The sequence below is a fragment of the Alosa pseudoharengus genome, unplaced genomic scaffold (genome assembly GCF_046254945.1).
Source record: "Alosa pseudoharengus isolate Yale_2024_CS ecotype anadromous, Long Island Sound unplaced genomic scaffold, YU_APseudo_1.1 YU_APseudo_1.1_scf_12, whole genome shotgun sequence".
NCBI classification, from domain to species: domain Eukaryota; kingdom Metazoa; phylum Chordata; class Actinopteri; order Clupeiformes; family Clupeidae; genus Alosa; species Alosa pseudoharengus.
Genome location: NW_027468587.1, coordinates 39,846,567 through 39,864,246, shown reverse-complemented (window position 1 = coordinate 39,864,246; position 17,680 = coordinate 39,846,567). Strand labels below are relative to the sequence as shown.

General features: G+C 38.2%; 1 protein-coding gene across 2 annotated transcripts in view; it reads left to right on the top strand.

Annotated features, from left to right (window-relative positions):
• The window catches only part of lsr (lipolysis stimulated lipoprotein receptor), a 79,364-nt gene extending 64,083 nt beyond the window's left edge, over positions 1 to 15,281 (top strand). For both annotated transcript variants that reach the window (XM_076281229.1, XM_076281230.1), the window contains 3 exons: positions 726 to 1,017; positions 4,583 to 4,985; positions 12,987 to 15,281. In XM_076281229.1, the coding sequence (XP_076137344.1) occupies positions 726 to 1,017; positions 4,583 to 4,985; positions 12,987 to 13,022 (731 nt within the window). In that variant the 3' untranslated portion in view covers positions 13,023 to 15,281. The remainder of the gene's footprint in view (positions 1 to 725; positions 1,018 to 4,582; positions 4,986 to 12,986) is intronic.
• The last annotated feature ends 2,399 nt before the right edge of the window (positions 15,282 to 17,680 follow it).

The following is a 17,680-nucleotide window of genomic DNA, read 5'->3' as shown; positions in this document are numbered from 1 at the left end:
ATTCAGTGTCAGTCAATAAAATGAGCCCTGCATGAGTAACGAATTTGATAAACTGTAAGTAAGCATGCTAAACTTGACATCCAAACAGTATTCTAACGTTAGCTTTGAGATACTGCTTGATTGCATAACTTAACTTAGTTTAGTCTCCTCAATGTACTATGTTGTGATCAGACCTTAGCAGAGTTAACTTTAATGCAGCAGTTTTGAAAAAATTTGCGCAACATGGTGGTCACGATGCTAAGCGGATTTAATAGCAGTTTAGCCCGCCGTGTTCTATACAATGCTTCTATGTGGCAACAACAATCCTTCAACAATCATGAATATTTTGTTAAATGCCCATGCAGAGGAGGGGCAGCGGGCTCGTTACGAGAGAGGCAGGCGGGGCAAGGAAAGGCTGCGTGCCTAAAAAGCGCAGCTCAATGAAAGGATTTTATCTTATCTTTAATTTAAATAGTACAACATAGAACATCAAAGTGTGGTGGCCGGTTTTGATTTTGTGCGCCCAACCACAGATTAGTCAACGTATGGGAAACACTGAAGGTGTAAAATTAAAAATATTTAGCGGCACACGTCAACGTATTTTTTGCGTCAACGTCATCGATTACGTCGACACGTTGTCCCAGCCCTAATTGCTACTCCCTTCAGTGTGTTTCAATCCATCATTTTGCCATTCTGTGTTTCCTACTTTAATTTTCTGTCTTTATTGCCCCCTTCCCCTTGTTTAGTGGATGGGATGAGTGAGGTGAGCTCTCTGCATGATGCATCTGAACCTCGTTCACGTGGGCACTCAAGGCCACCACAGCTCCACACCCATTATGACGACGTGGATGAAAGAATGAGTACCATCAGCAGTGTGTCCCAGCACTACAATACAAGGCGCCACAATGATTCCCCAATGAACCATGGTGCTCGAGGCCGTGCCCATTCCATGGACAATCTAGATGTAATTTACCCGCACTCCAGGGCTGATGACTATCCACAAAGTTACAAGGCTGCAGCCAGAGGTGGTCGAAGGGGGTGAGTAGACAATACATGAATATGACCATAATGATAAATATAGTACTGTATGCAATTTGCTGATCTGACAGAGTTTTGTTATTGTTTGGGGGACAGGCTGCCTCCACTTTGTTTGTTTTCAGTTTTTTTTACAGTGTACTCAGGGAATGTGCAGCTAGCGGATCGGATGTTTTCTGAATGTGAAACACAAAAAATGTTTGAGTTGAAATCCAGTATTATCACTGACTGTACTTTTAAGTGTACCACTTTTTAAAATATTCCTCTCATCAACAAAACCATGTTTTTCAGTAGATCTCATTTGTTTTTTAGTAAAGCAACAGTAACATATATGTCTAACACTACCACAATAACAACCTAAAAGACATGTCAAAAAATGTTGCAAACATTATAGGGCTGCACGATTATGGCCAAAATGATAATCACGATTTTTTTGATCAATATTGAGATCACGATTATTGATCACGATTATTCATTAATTTTAGTGACAATGGGTGTGTTTGAAACGGGTAAAGTTGCTGCCTTTTAAGATATCTAACTGTGGAGCGAGGCAGCAAGTGCGGTTCGAAACCGAAAAAACTAATTCTGCTGGTATCTTATAAAATATCATTTGTGTGACCTTATTTTGCTAAGATTTGTAGATTTGAGATGAGCAATAAACAATTTACAATCTGATTATGCCATTGTTGTAACCATTGATAGCGTCTGGTCTGATATATCTGCCGGCCGTAAAACTAATTTATACCGTTAGCCTGCTATCTTACGTAAGCTAATCTAGTTTAACGTCAGGCCTTTGCTAATGTCATACTGTAGTGTTAACCAAAGATTCTAGAGTGCTACGCTCATTTTTAAAAGATGCATTTGATCCAAAGTCATGTCTAGTGAGCCAGCTCTCTATGTAGGGAGGGAGGCAGTAGACAGCTGTCTTCCGTTTCAAACAGACCCAATATCAGGGTTCCCACAGGTCATGGAATTTCTGGAATATCGTGGAATTTTGGTAAATATTTCAGACATGGAAAATCAGGGAATTTGATAATTTTTGGGGCAAAGTCATGGAGTATTGGGGAATTTTGTTGTAGCAGTTTTGAAAATGTACTTGCCAAAATACATTAATACAAATATTTCACGCAGAATTGGTGTAAGCCTATATCTGGTTATAAGCTTTATTGCTTGCTTGAGTAGCCCAACTTTGTTTATGCAATGCCCATTTACTGTAGTCCTCTCCCGCTCTAAAAAAGTAAAAGATTCTGGAATGCTTCGCGGCTGCTCTGAAATCATTGGTCGGTATATTGTGCCATTCATTATAGTAATTCATGGACATTCTGTTTTTTTTGTCAGGGAAAAGTCATGGAATTTTACATTTGACTTAGAGTGGGAACCCTGCAATATTTGTTTGCCTAAATATATTGGACTTGCAATCTGGCTCACCCAAATTCTTCCCCTACATTTCCTCCCCTAAATTACTGCAAATATAGACTTGGCTGGGAACGAGTTTTTGTGTGTGCTACTTTGTTAATAATTTTGGGAGACTGCGAGTGAGGGACTGCAACCGCACAGCTCAGCTGCTGAAGTGCCACGAGGGAGCAGAAAATGAACGTCAAAAACAATAGCCTATTTAAGCTCACGATATTCAGACTGGCCCAAAACGTAACGACCCACCGGGAATCCTCCCTAAGCTACCGATTAGCTAGCCTGACGAGCCAGACCCACATTAAAATGTAGGGTCTGGGCACTCACCGTTCGCAGTGCTCAGTCCGAGGGGCGGGATAATCGGTTGTCTTTTAAATTCCCTCTGCACGCAATAGGACAGCGCTATGAGTCCCATGCGTTTCCCACCAGCGGAGCTAGTTGGCTAGTTCAAACTTTTGCCAACTTAATAAAAGCTTAACTCGTGTCACACTGTTCGCCAACAGCAACATTATCTTATTTGTTTTCAAGTAGTAGGGAATTCAAGCCAAACCGTTGCAACTCTGCCATCAATCATTATGTTAAGCCCGCCTAACGACTCTATACACGATTTGATTGGCCTGATAGAAGTTTAATTTTTCGAGCTCACAAGCCAACAGAGTTGCTAGACTAGCCCTGGCAGCAAATGGGCTAGGGTGCGTCTAGATTTCTAAGCTACCGATTAGCCACTCTGGCTTTGCTTCTCTTCCATGAGTTTAGTCGTTTGGTTATTTGATGGTTGAAGTGGCCTAGCCTGATGTGTAGGCTACATTTGAATTATTGCTCATTCGTTTTGAGTTTTGTCTTGAAATGCACACACGTAGTCTGTAAAATGCATAGGCCTAGGCTACATCGGAGGAAGCAAACAAGGACTAAAAGTTAACGTGTGTGGCGTGATATGTGTTTCACTGTATGAGTTGAGACTGTTGTGATACGGTATGACTTGTTCTTGGTTAACTTCATTTGCCTGACATCCAAATCCGAACTGATCCGCTTCAAAGCTCTTCGCCTTCTGCTGAGACACACATTTGATTTTTGATCATAGTTTTTTTGTATAGCCTTTTAACATAATGCTACTAGTCCACAGTGCATCCAGGAAACTTCAGGCTGAGCAGTGCAGGGAACAGCTGTTTTTGGTAGGCTACGTGCAGGCGCATGGTCAGACAGGTTTAAGGAGCGCTTGATTTGTTTTGTAGAGCACACATTTTTTATATCGCACGATCTCGCAAACTTCATCATGGGAAGCCAAAATCGTGATTGTGATTAAAATTCAATTAATTGTGCAGCCATAAAACATTAATCTCCACATTGATAAACAATTACACTATCAGTTCACGTTGATAAAATCTTATGCATTCAGCCTGAGTGATTACTGGGAACAATTGTCCTTCACATGACAATATACCATCCAAATGAATTAATTGAAGATGATGCTAAAACTAGTTGTGGACCAGAGGTTGCGTTAACCGAACATTTTCTGTCTTTGACAGAAAATGTTAAATAATGATGGAAAAATGTGAAGGCTGTTCGTCATTTTTACAGATTAGAACACTGATGGCGGCATAGCTTTAACCAAAGCTCAGTTTAGACCAAAGATTGTGGCTGCAACTAGCCCACTTTAAGTCGGCAACTTGCTGCAACAGTGTTCTAAAACCTAAACTAACTAGCTAGAAGGCTGTGAAATTATATTATATTATATTATATTATATTATATATTATATTTAATTATATTATATATTTTGGTAACATTGTGAGCATACAGTTTTTGACTAATGGTTTAGCGATAAAACCGGAGGTGTTCAAAAAAACAACATAAGTTGTCCCAACTCTGTTGTGTTTCTGTTGCTGACTGACAAAACGTCACAAAAGTCATGAACTAAATACTGCAACTGTGATTTTACACAGTGATCATGTTGCAAGGAAACTATGAGAACATTATCTGAGTGTCTGACAGCTTCACAGTGTTTCCCCAGGCTACAGGTTGACGAACCCTGTTCGTCAAAATGATCACAATGGAAAAAGTCTAATTTACCTCTGTTGTAGAGATTCATCAAAAATGTAAATTCTTGCATATTTTGCGTGCATAATTTATTTTTAATTTATTTAATTTTTGCATTTTTAGCTCAGATGATGGATGGAATCGTGACTACAGTCGTGACGATGACCGCCATTACCACCGACAAAACAACTCCCCTGATGATTATCAAGGCAGAAATAGGGGTCGTGGTGCTGGTTTCCAGAATCGTCGTAGCCGTAGTCGTGATGATCTGACGGATATAGAGTGGAGTGGCAGAAGAGATGAATATGATGACAAAATTCTGCGCGAGGCTCTGGAGAAGAAGAAACTGAGGCCACCACAGGGTGCACACAGTCGTGACCGTCTGGACAACAGTAGCGAGAAAGGCAATTATGGACCCCCACCATTGCCTACATCCCCTCCCTCTGGTTACCCTGAGCATTTCCCTCCACCCCTACCCTATGACCAAGAGAGTACAGCATCTTCCAAGAAGAGCAACCTGCGCAAGGTCAGTTAACACTGAAGTATTGGTTTTGTTTAAAAGGTACATTAGACATGCAGACAGGTAATAATTAAGTTGCACAATTTAATATTATTAAATTCAATGAAATTATTTATAATATACAATAAATGTAATATAAACAGTACTTGTACTTGTTTTCCAAATTGCAAATCCAGAACACAGATTCAAACCTGATTGGATTTTAACACAAGTGGGTCAATCCTTGTCAAGTCAGACAGAATCCAGGAAGATAGTTGCTGCACTATCTCAGATTTTGCTCGAAGTTTGTCTACATAATGTTTTGGTCCCAAAATTAAGACCTGTAAATTATTTTTGTTCAATTCCAATGTTTTTATCTTTCCCCACAATTTGTACACGCCATGTTTGGACATTTAATACTTAAAACGTATTATTCCTAGCTTGTTCTCAGTATCACTGAAACTTTAAAACTTACTGCATTAGAAATGTACTGCATGCATTGTTAATGTGCAGATGTTCACAAGTCATTTTTTGGAAGTCCAAGTCAAGTCTCAAGTCTTTGAGCTCGAGTCCAAGTCAAGTCTCAAGTCTTTGGCCATCTGATTTCTCCCTAACACTGTATTGTTAAATCTTATGTAGCTACCATCCATACAGTACAGTATCAAAATCAGTTGTAGGATAACTTCATGGGGTTTCTGCCTGCACTGCAATCTGAAGAAACACAAATTAAGAACTCTGTTTATTTTGCTTGCCACTCATGAAATCTGCTAGCCTGACATAGTCATACTCAATTCTAGTCAGAATATGAGTCTGATACTGCTCCATTGGGACATAATTATGGGGCGTGTTTCAACCGATACAGGGGGGGAATGCCTCTGCACTCAATTGGATAGACCTAACCAATCAGAGCAACGCTTACAATAGCTTACCGTGAGGTGTAGGAAGAAAACACACAAACCATCCTTCTTCTCCACAAATGCCTTAACATTGTTTTCTGGTCTTTTGTAAAAGTTAGTGCCGTCAATAACTCCTAGCCTAGGCTACAACACTCATTAGCGAAATCTAACAGATAGGTAGTAGGGTAGGCTATTAGGAAAAAACTGATAGCCTATATCCCCTCCGTTTTTAAAAATAATTCTGTTGAACACTGATATGCTACAAACGTGTTAAACAGCTGGGAAAGGCTGTCGCAAATCCCTCGAACAGGTGGTCAATCAGAGATTTCAAACGAACAAGGGAACATGTTGCAATGCAAAAGCGCTGTTTTCCCTTGATGAAAGTGAAACCACGAGTTTTCCCACATCTCAACTTTGGCCAAAGTTTTCAGAAATAATCGTTTTCAGTGATAAAACCTCATTAAATAATATGCATTTTCCATATGGGGTCTTAAAAGCCATGTATCCTTCTAGCCACAGCGTTTTTGTTTCAAACATAAGCCTAATCTAAGCGTGCTCAGATGACGTGATGGACCAGGCGCTGTTGCTCACCTGCCCATCATCGTAAAGCCCGATTTGATTGGTCTGCCCGATTTAAGGCGAGCATACTTGCTCCACAATGGAGCAATGCCAGACCAAACTTCCCGACCTCAAATGTTGTGGGCGGGACTAAGTTCGGAATGGCACCCAGGCTAGAAATCTGCATGATACAGAACTGACATATGTGTAGTGTTCTGGGGGGAAATGATTCTAATACTGCAATGTGCAAGCTTGGAATTTCATAATTTTAGGGGCAAGGCCACTTGGCCTTCAGTAGGCCATATTTGGTGAGGGGCACAAAGGCCACACGTCAGGGCACCAAGGCCAAACTTAACTATACAGTATTCTACATAAAAATGATAAAAATTATATTTAGCCTATTCACAGCAGTAGACCTGCATCATTATGAAACATGACAAAAACATGAAACATGACATTACATATATGATCAGAATCATCTGATTTTAATATTTACAGATATCTAGGCTATATTTAACATTTATTTTCTATTTGGCCTGATATGCAATCATGTATTGAACAATTTAAGCACAGCTCAGCTTTAAGAAACTCAAATAGCCTAGATGCATGCTTAATATTTTGTGATCATTGGCTACGACAAACTCTTAGTCAGCTGTGTATCTTCTGATTTTAATATTTACAGATATCTAGGCAATATTTGTAACATTTGTTTTGTATTTGGCCTGTTATGAAATAATGTGCTGAACAATTTAAAGACATTGTGACTGAAATTTAAAGCCCAAAGTTGGAGACATGCATGTAGAAATGTGCTGCAAATTCAAAACTGGATTACTCTGGACTGGCTAACTGTACAGGGGAATACTTTACACCTTTGAGTTTGGTAAGGTATGCTGTTTATCCTGATATATGGTTTGTCATGTGTTGAGGGAAGAGTTCGTAAAGTATTCCACCGAGATAAATGGGTAGGGAGATGGGCGCAGAACTGTAAGTAAAATAATATGATTAAATTAAAGTTACTTTTTTGGCGAACCGTTTACCACAACAACTAGCGGCTCACATCATTTAAAAGCTGAGAAAAAGCTCTTTCATGTGATGTGATACAGTACATGTAATGTCTGTGTAATGAGTAGGCTACTTCGTGAGTAGTTCAACAGAGAAGAATGGGTGAATTTGGACACACTTTCTTGGGTGCGCTGTCACTTTCTCCATTGCATAAAAGACTCAATTAATTTGCACTGTGAATGCTAAGATTATTTTGACAGGCCATAGGCTAAATAAAAATTGCTATTAGTCGGATGCAAAGCATAATCTTGAAAGAAGGGGGCACCAAGGCCACATTGACCTCGGCCCTCCGAACCTCCGAGGGGCATCACAGACAATGCAAGGGGCAATAACGGCCATGGCCGTCGTGAAATTCCAACCCTGTCTGTCAGTGCCTGACGATATATGCTAAGTTTAATGGCTCTTTCATATCAGTAAGTGACTGACCTATTTGGATGCATTTTGAGATGGCTGATGAAATTTAACGTTGTTAAACCAGCATCATTATCCTGGTGTCATACACCTTGCATGTAGCTGTTCGCTCATTTTCACTGTGCACGAAGTTATTTTAACCAAAAGTAGCCTAATAACAAAAAACGCACAACTCCGGGAGGACTTGGTGTCGCCATGGTCAATGTATTTTTGATGTGTGAGTGCACGCACATAGCGCATGTACGTTGCACATTATGGCAAACGGGACAGCTCGCCATACGTTTACCCAATGTATATGTACCAATAAAATTAAATAGAAATACAGTACATGAATACATTTACATTTAAATTGCATGAAATACAGGTTGTTCACGACTCACGAGTCTTGAATCTCGAGTCTGAGTCAAGTCTGAAGTCTTTGAGGTGGAGTCGAAGTCTGATGTCACTGTTTATGAGACTCGAGTCCAAGTCTCAGACTCGAGTCCCCATCTCTATCTTAGTCTTAGTTTTTTTAATAACACACCATTAAGTTTTAGTCATATTTTAGTCATCTGAAATCTTTTAGTCTTAGTTTAGTCGTCAAATATCTACCTATACACAGCCATTAAACTATTTGAATATCAACATTCATTAAACTGCTAGAAAACGTTAGCTAAGTAGCATGGTTAGCAGGTTAGCATTGCTAACACTGCTATAAAACATTAGCAAGTAGCATGGTTAGCATAGTTAAAAATCTTAGCATAACTGCTAGCAAACATTAGAGCCATTCCAACTTTCAGTTATCGTCAAATATCTACCTATACACAGCCATTAAACTATTTAAATATCAACATTCATTCAACTTCCAGTCTGTCAACAACTTTTAAACGGTCTACTTTTAAACTATCATTAAACTATCTATTGAACTAGCTGTCTATCAACAACTTTTAAACTATCTACTGTCTATCAACAACTTTTAAACTATCTACATTCAACTTTTAAACGGTCTACTTTTAAACTATCAACTTTTATTAAGCTATGCAACCACCATGTCTATCCTAGCATCACCGTAGTAACCATCTCTTTATTATCTGTTTTAACTATACATGATATTTTACATCACAACTTTAGCGTTTTCATGCACTGGTAATTCCTTGGAATTGCATTTCTAGTTATTATTATTATTCTGCTTACCACTTTTTCCATACGCAATTTCTCTTGAACAGTTTAACTTAGAAACGTCATTCAAACTTTGTAACGTAGGTCTTCAAACAGATCGGGTTGGTATGACTTTTCAACTTTGAAACTTTTATACTTTTTAAACTATTAAAGAAAAACTTTTTAAAAATCCCCATAGACTTAACATTGCCGATTATGACATCATAATACGGCCATTAAGCAATTAGAATCCTATGGCAGGTGTTCAGGCCACCTGCAGCCTCAGGCTTTAAGCATACAATCTGGGTCAATTAAGAGTACACATCCTATTCAACTGTTTCCTCTGCCCAAAACTGTTTCAAAATAAAAGTCCTCACTACAATAATCCACTGTTAAACAATGTAACCCATTAAACTACTGAACTTTTTACATTCAACTTTTAAACGGTCTACTTTTAAACTATCATTAAACTATCTATCTATTAAACTAGCTGTCTATCAACAACTTTTAAACTATATACATTTAACTTTTAAACAGTCTACTTTTAAACTATTATTAAACTATCTATTAAACTAGCTGTCTATCAACAACTTTTAACTTGTCATCAACTATGTATCCTACCCACTGTAGCTAGTTAGCATGGTTAACATAGTTAGCATTGTTAGCGTTATAGCAAAACTGCTAAAAATGATTAGCTAGGTTAGCTAAGTCACATGGTTAACATAGTTAGCATTTTAGCATGCTAGTTAGCATAGTTAACAAAACTACTAAAAATGATTAGCTAGGTTAGCTAAGTAACATGGTTAACATAGTTAGCAGGTTAGCATTGCTAACATTGTTATCATTTTTTACAAAACTGTTAAAAATGATTAGCTAAGTTAGCTAAGTAACATGGTTAGCATAGTTAGCATGTTAACATGCTAGTTAGCATAGTTAGCATAACTGCTAAAAATGATTAGCTAGGTTAGCTAAGCCACACAGTTAGCATAGTTAGCATCTTAACATTGTTAGCATGCTAGTTATCATAGTAACTTGGTTAGCATTATTATCTTTGTTAACATAGTTAGTATAACTGCTAGCAAACATTAGAGCCATTCCAACTGTCAGTTATCGTCAACTATCTACCTAAATAATTGAACCATTTAAAGTATCCACCTATTTAACTGTTCAGTCATTCCAACTATATTAAACCTCATCTACTTAGCAACCAATATAGTTTGTTTTTACTCTGTATGATATTTTACATCATATTTTTTCATTTTCATGCATTGTATTTCCTTCAGGAAATGCTTTTCTAGTTATTATTATTATTATTATTATTATTTAATCATTTTTTATTATTTTTAATCATTACTAGTTATTTTAATCATTACTAGTAATTATTTATATATATATATATATATATATATATATATATATATATATATATATTCTGAATAAACAAGCAACGCAGTTTACATGCTTCGTCCTTGTTGCATTATTCATTAAGATAATTCTGAACATATTTATGTAGTTCAAACAACTCGGTCGGGTTTAAAGCGGGCTTGGGCTCATAATTACATTGTTTTGATTTGATTTGATTCGGTGTAGGTTTTGTCCAGCTTACCCTCAACCTCATAGAAGTAGCTGGTGCAGCCATTTTGCCACCACTTATGCTTTGTAAACAACTCGCACACGTGTTTGGTAAGATAGGGGTGAGCTACCTCTCTGCTTCGTTTGGTTCTGGGTTAAAATATAATATACATTTTTTTTCTTTTTTGCAAAAAAAAGTCTGCTAATTAATTTAAACATAAACACAAACAAACGCGACTTTCAGGAAAATCCCTGGCTGCACCTTTAACCCTATGAGTCCTGCTCTATTTTTAGGGCATTCTCGTTACCTTTAGTTATAAGTATTTATCCTGGTCATTGTAAGTGCCATTCACACATGCTATATATTGGTTTTGTTTTTGTTTTTTTCAGTCTAGGCTACCCAGATCTGCCACCACTTCATGTATTAATACTTGCATTGATTTGATTTTGATTTTTAAATAATAAAAGACAAAAAGTGTATTATAAAATTGTTATGTTTACATGTATCTCACCACAGCAACAGCTTGACATACCTTTTATGTATGTAGCACAGACCAGTGGTTCTCAAATGGGGGTACGCGTACCGTGAAGGCACTCCAGGGGGTACGTGAGATTTTAACCCTTAGAACCCGATTGCCGCAAAGTGCGTCAAAAAACACACCCTTTCTTTTCTGTTACATTGCTCCGCAACTGTTCATCGCAGCGAGATGAAACCTTAGTTGCATGACAGAGCAGAAGTGGGGCTTTCCAACGAGACCACGCACTTGTCTGTACGTTAAGTATGATAATAAAAAAAATCATCAAATTAAATCAAATTGCACCATATTTACAGTGTATACTTCTCTGCGTTCACCTGCGCACCCATTACTCTCATTTGAATTACTCGCGAACCCGTGAACACATACGTAGATATGGCAAGCATATCAGATGAAAGAGGAGACACAGGGCTATCCATTAATAGCAATTATGTTGATCCTTCTGGCTTATAAAAACAGACGAAGTGACTGCAAAATAATAACATCATGTACAAAAACCAATGCTGCACACCCATTACTCTCGTTTGAATTACTCGCGGACCTGTGATCGGATAGATAGATGAAAGAGGAGACACGGAGCTATCATTTTTATCATTTCAAATATTTCAGGAAAATATAAGTTAATAAAATTATATTTCAGTAGGCTATTCAATTTCATTATCCTAAAAACCCAGAGTCCCCCCCATACCAGGATGGTTCGACCCAACCTGTCACATGCCACCCTTCATCACCTGTCAATCAATGTCAAAACTCAAACGATGGAGTCGTGGTTGAAGTTTATGGATGGAGTCGTGGTTCCAAAGTTTAATAAATTAGACACGGATGTCACAGTGCTCTGTTTTAAGTCTTTTTTTCTCAACTAAAAATGCTTTGCGCTAGTTAGGGGGTACTTGGCTGAAAAAATATTTCACAGGGGGTACATCACTGAAAAAAGGTTGAGAACCACTGGCACAGACCATCTTGAATCTTGCAATATAAATGCCATGGTAGAGGGATACTCTGGGGCAGAGCAAATGTGAATAATATGTGATGTGTGCCTTACAGAAATAAATGCCATTTTTTTTATTTAGTAATCTATATTTTATTGTTTGTAATTGATCTGATTGAATTTTACATCATAAATGGTGTGCAACCATACAGAAACAAAATTTTTCACATGGCAATATTATATATATTCAAAAAGGGGATAAATGGACTCGGCTCTAGCAAATTGTTATCATTTCACAAATTCTAGATTGACAAGGGAATGGTAGAGCTATGTGTGTGCGTGTGCACGTGTGTATACGTACCTGTGTGTGCATTTGTGTGTGTGTTTGTGCTTGTGTGTGTGTGTATATGTGCGCGTGTGCAACAAATCACAAATGAGTTGGTATGGGCTAGTGTTATGCGGGCTCTTGACACTAACATACCATAAACATTTTGTCATCTTGGGTTCAGGTAGGTATTTAGCAAAAAAATGCATTTTTAGGGTTCTGGGGAGCCTAGTGCGGTGGGGGAGAGGCCACCAAGTTTCATGTTCCCTGGTGTTTCAGTAACCAGGAAATCATTGACCAAAATTGATGACGGGAAAAGAAAATATATTTTAAATTACTTGTTGTCCTGATTCTTCCTGTGGATCTTAGTGGACATGGAGGATGCAATAATTTCATTGCTAGTTTTTCATAACTACTAATTAATTCACTGCTACTAATTTTGTACATGCTCTAAGGCATTTTTACCAATATGAGTCCAACTGTCACATCCATAACGCTGGAACTGCCCTATAGTATACCTTTTATCCTAATTATGTCCTATGTTCATAATGTGATCATCACAACACTAGTAAAGCGTTCTAAATCTTGTGTGTTCTTTTGCAGAATGGAGCAGTGAGTCGTGAAAGCTTGGTTGTGTGAGATGGCCCCTGTGAAGTTTGAAGTCTGGCTTGTTGGTCTTATTTTTCAATCTGTGAGGATTCTACTGTGGGAATTCCTGGACAAAAGGCACAAACAAGTCTGTTTGTGATTAAAAACTTGACATGGTTGAGTTAAATGTTATCCTTCACAGCTTTAATTTGCTTGGGATATACTACAATAAATACAGTATAAGTGTGTTTGCAACATTTCCAGCGAATCACATCTGTGACATTTGTATAAACACCATTCTTTGTACCATTTGTACCCAAATGTATTTGATGGTTTGGTTTGAAATTTGGTAAAATACTTACAATTTCCAAGATTTATCTTTTACTTTTTTGATTATTTGCTTTACAGGTAGGTGTTTTTTTGTGTTGGGCTCTGTGTTCATGTTAAAAATCATGGATGCTGTTTAGGAATTTTGCTCTGGTAATTTTGTGCTCTTCATAACAGATACATGGCAAATTTTGGATCTTATGTCCAATAATATTTAGAAAATCACTCGTAATGTAATAAATGCATAACACTCTTCTCTTCTCTAATCGCTCTGAGATGCATTTCCCGTACAACTATGGTATTAACATTAGATTTTTACTAACATGGTACGATGCATCGTTTCCCAAAACATTGTACCATCATAGTGCTTTGTAAGTTTGAACTATGATAGTTTCCAAACTTCAGTAGTCTGGATAAAGGTGGTTAATGATGTATAGTAACAAGTGGACTGGCACACCTGCAAATAACAGAGACTTAATGATGGACTATACCTAGTTTCATCCATGAATCATCTGTTATTTTTATTCAGGGTAATCAAGTTCATTCATTCATATAGGCTGACCTTGTAAATTGATGACTGCTGAATTAACTTTTAAATGTGTAATTTAAATGTGATGGTGATACAGTTGTTAGGCCTATTGTTATTTACCCTATATTCAACCTGTCCAAAAGGTTTGAATCCAGGTTGAAGGAGAGATTTTGACTAAAATATTCTCACCATTGTTTACCTATAAGTCTATCTATTGTGCAGACCATATTATTTCCCCACACCATGACTGTTCATATCAAAGGCTACATATTCTCAAGTACTGATTGATCAAAAGTTTGCACCTTGTATTATTATCTGCAGGTGTGGGACTTTGACTTGCGTGCACGTTGCTGCAAATTTACTTTTAAATAATACATTTTCTGCTTAAGGCATTTAAAAATACGGTTGCATGGTGGTTAGACGTGTACAATATCAACCTAAAACCTGGATGCATTTATAATAATACAATTGCACACAAAAATGCTAACTGACATCAGCGACAAGATCCCTGGAATTATGCCTCTACCACAGATAAAGAGGTGTAGTTCTAACTACATGGGGCAATTGCTCTGTCGCTATCTTAGCCATTGTTTAGAATTTAACACAGTTTTAAACTTTTGTTAAAACAAATACGTTTTGTGACTTCTTACTCTCCATTGCTGTGCCATCAGCTCCTCTGGTTTTATCTGCTCCTGTGTTTTACCTTGATCTCAGTTGCTGTCTTCAAAAGTTTTTGTATTAGCCACTAGAGGGCACTCCGTTTTAGCTTAGTCTTGACAGATGTTTAAGGAAAGATCAGAGTTGTTTTATCCCAGAAATAGGCCAATATTATCCCCTCTACACAATTGAAAATTGTGTATGCTATTAATGTCCAAGAATTTATTTGAATGTGTGATTTAAATGCTACAATGACATGACAAAGTGGCACAACTCTTCTGCTGTTCCTGCTCGGTAGGCAGGTGAAGTGTTTGTCACACAGGTTGCAAATAGCCAATATCCCCGCTGTAGGTAAGCATTAAGCTATTCTATTTATCATGCAGCTTGATTGCATGTGTCACTCAGGGTAAAGCCACATTATTCTGCTCCTTTCAAGCAGGGTCTAAAGGCATATCTGTTCAACATGCACTTAGTTAATTAAGCTTTTTTTGTGAGTTATGGTTTATATATTATAGTATTTGTTTTGTCATTATACTATTGATTGACTTGACATTATTGTTTATTATTGCTATTTTCCTTTATTTTCATTGTTTATTTTCATTAACCTATTGATTGAATTGCCATTGTTTTTTATTATTGCTATTCTCCTTAATGTACTCTTTTTAAAAAAAATAATAATTGTGCACTGTTAAATGTAACTATTGAATTGTTGTTGGGTTTTTTTTTTTTTATGTTGCTTTGGACAAAAAAAAAACGTCTCCCAAATCCCATAACCATAAACCTGGATCTTAAAATCAGCTGCATCGTGGGTAAATTTGTCTCTTCCACGAAACTTTCTGAATCCGAGGCCGGCGGCTTACTGGACCAAAGTTGCATGGCTGTTTTTTCCTCTCACATACACTAGTAGTCTGTGCAGGACTTTACAAAGCAAAGTATTAGGCAGGATCTTACTTGGATTCCTGCATCATTATGGCCGGGATATCGTAGTTCCGGTTTCCAGGCAGTTTAACCAGAGACTTTCTAATGACGAGACACAGCACTCAAAGAATCTCCTATAGAAATGCATGGGGTTAGTTTGTAACGCCAATATGGCAGTACAGTATCCCGCCCCTTTCGTGGCCAAAAGTCAACATGTGAATACGTTGTACCAATCGTGTGGTGTGTTGTGAATACATTGTGTCAATCATGTGTTGTGATCTTGTCGCTGGAGCGAGGTTGGTGTCATGAAGCCTTGCGCATGCTCAGTTCTGCCCAAAATAGCTGCCCGATAACTGCCCAAAGTGTGTTGCAAGATGGCCGCCGAGTGGAGGAATTTGCCTAAAAGGACTTTGGTTAAATTAGGAATCAGCTGACCCTGTGTGACTCGTTACACAGCAACAGGCTCGGACTGGTAATCTGTACAACCGGGCAAATGCCCGGTGGGCCGGTCCACATGTGGGCCGGTGACCTCCGGGATTTTTTTTTTAAAAGTTATTTAGCCTATTTGCGGCCCGTCGTGTAGGCCTAGCCTATAAATGCAGTTGCATCCATTTGGCTTGGGGGGTGACAGGTCAATCATTTTGGCCTCTTCATGACAGGTTCAGTGTGTGTTACGATCGCGCCCCCCTGCCCCACCCCTCAAGTGGATTTGTCCAAGCAGCCGCTAGTTCAGTGCATGGTAGCCTAGGCTGTATAAGTGCCCTCCGCTGGCTGATGTTCACATTATCGCAGTTTAACCGTAAACAGCAATCAGAGGTCTAGTTTTATTCCATAAATATATTGTTTTTATAGGCGTTAGTTGCACGCGCTACCAAGAGCTTCCATTTACTGCATGTAGGCTGTAGTGCGCTTCTGTCAACATAAAAACGGGTAGCCTACAATTTTCGCACAACTTGGTGGAAAAGTGTAGCACAGGTTAAAGAAAACCCATTCATTTTTGGAGCTGATCCTACTCAAAAGGAACTTCAAAGTATTTCCCATATAGTAGGCCTAGCCTTTTAGCTCACAACGACAGTGAAAGTGAAACTTGGAAAGGGTCTCTCCACCGAGTGTTAACATTATGCACAATCAATCGCGAGTCGATGCAGGTAAAAAGTAGGCTATCAACTGGCAGGTTAGTAACGAACGGTTTAGTATACACTTGTGGTGATCGCCTACAGTTAATGTGAATCGCGGACTATAACCAAAGTAAAGGAGAAGATTTGCACCAAATAAAGGCTGTGTTTGTGTTACAACATGTTGGCACAAAACGTAATTTCTGTCAACTATGACGATGTCCATGTTCAGTAGCCTATATTTTTCATTTAGTCAAGCAGTGACATGTGGTTTTTAAAAATAAATGTGGTTCTCAAAATGGGGTCGGCAGCACATTGTCAGGGGGTCCCTGACAAAGTTTGCTACACAATATGAAATTGTCTTATATGGCGAAAAATGCTACAGTATAAGTATTTGCCCAATTGATCTGCTGATACATTACATCAATATGTCAAAACACTTAACTTTCATTTTGTTAATTAATAGTAATGTGAAGCAAACACTATGTGTTCAATAGGCCTACATTTGACAAAGAAACAACAATACTTAAAAAAAAAAAAAAAAATCCTACATACTGTCAAAATTTGCTAACATGACTATTGTGGTATTGGCACTCTATGTTTTTAAAATCCATATAACATAAGCATAACAGAAAAAAAGCTATAGGCCTACAGCTACATGATTAACTTAAGTTTTATGTGTTGCGATTTTGAGGGGTCCTTGGAGAATTCTCCACTCCATGAGGGGTCTCCGGCCCACAAAAGTCCTGGTTTAAAGCAACACCAAAGAGTTTTTTGTACCTTAAAATAATGTTTCCAAAATCGTTTTAGTGGTTCATCAACTCGTAATAGGGTGAATGGCTCTTTCTGCATTCGCTTTGCGGCCCTCTATCGGCTATAACCGCACTATGTAAGTTTGCCGGATCGGGTAGCGGATCTGTAGTTCGATGGAATGAGACATGAGAAACTACAAATTTGACTTGCATCTGATGTCGCAATACATCAGTACTTTCATAAAATCATGCAACATATTCTACCTTGTCTGTGGACATTGCAGGCATGGGCGGACTGGTCATCTGGCATACCGGGCATTTTCCCGGTGGGCCGACGCACCTTTTGGGCCGATAGAATAGGCTATATAATTTAATTATTTTGGCCAACGATCGGCCCAAACGAAGGACAAT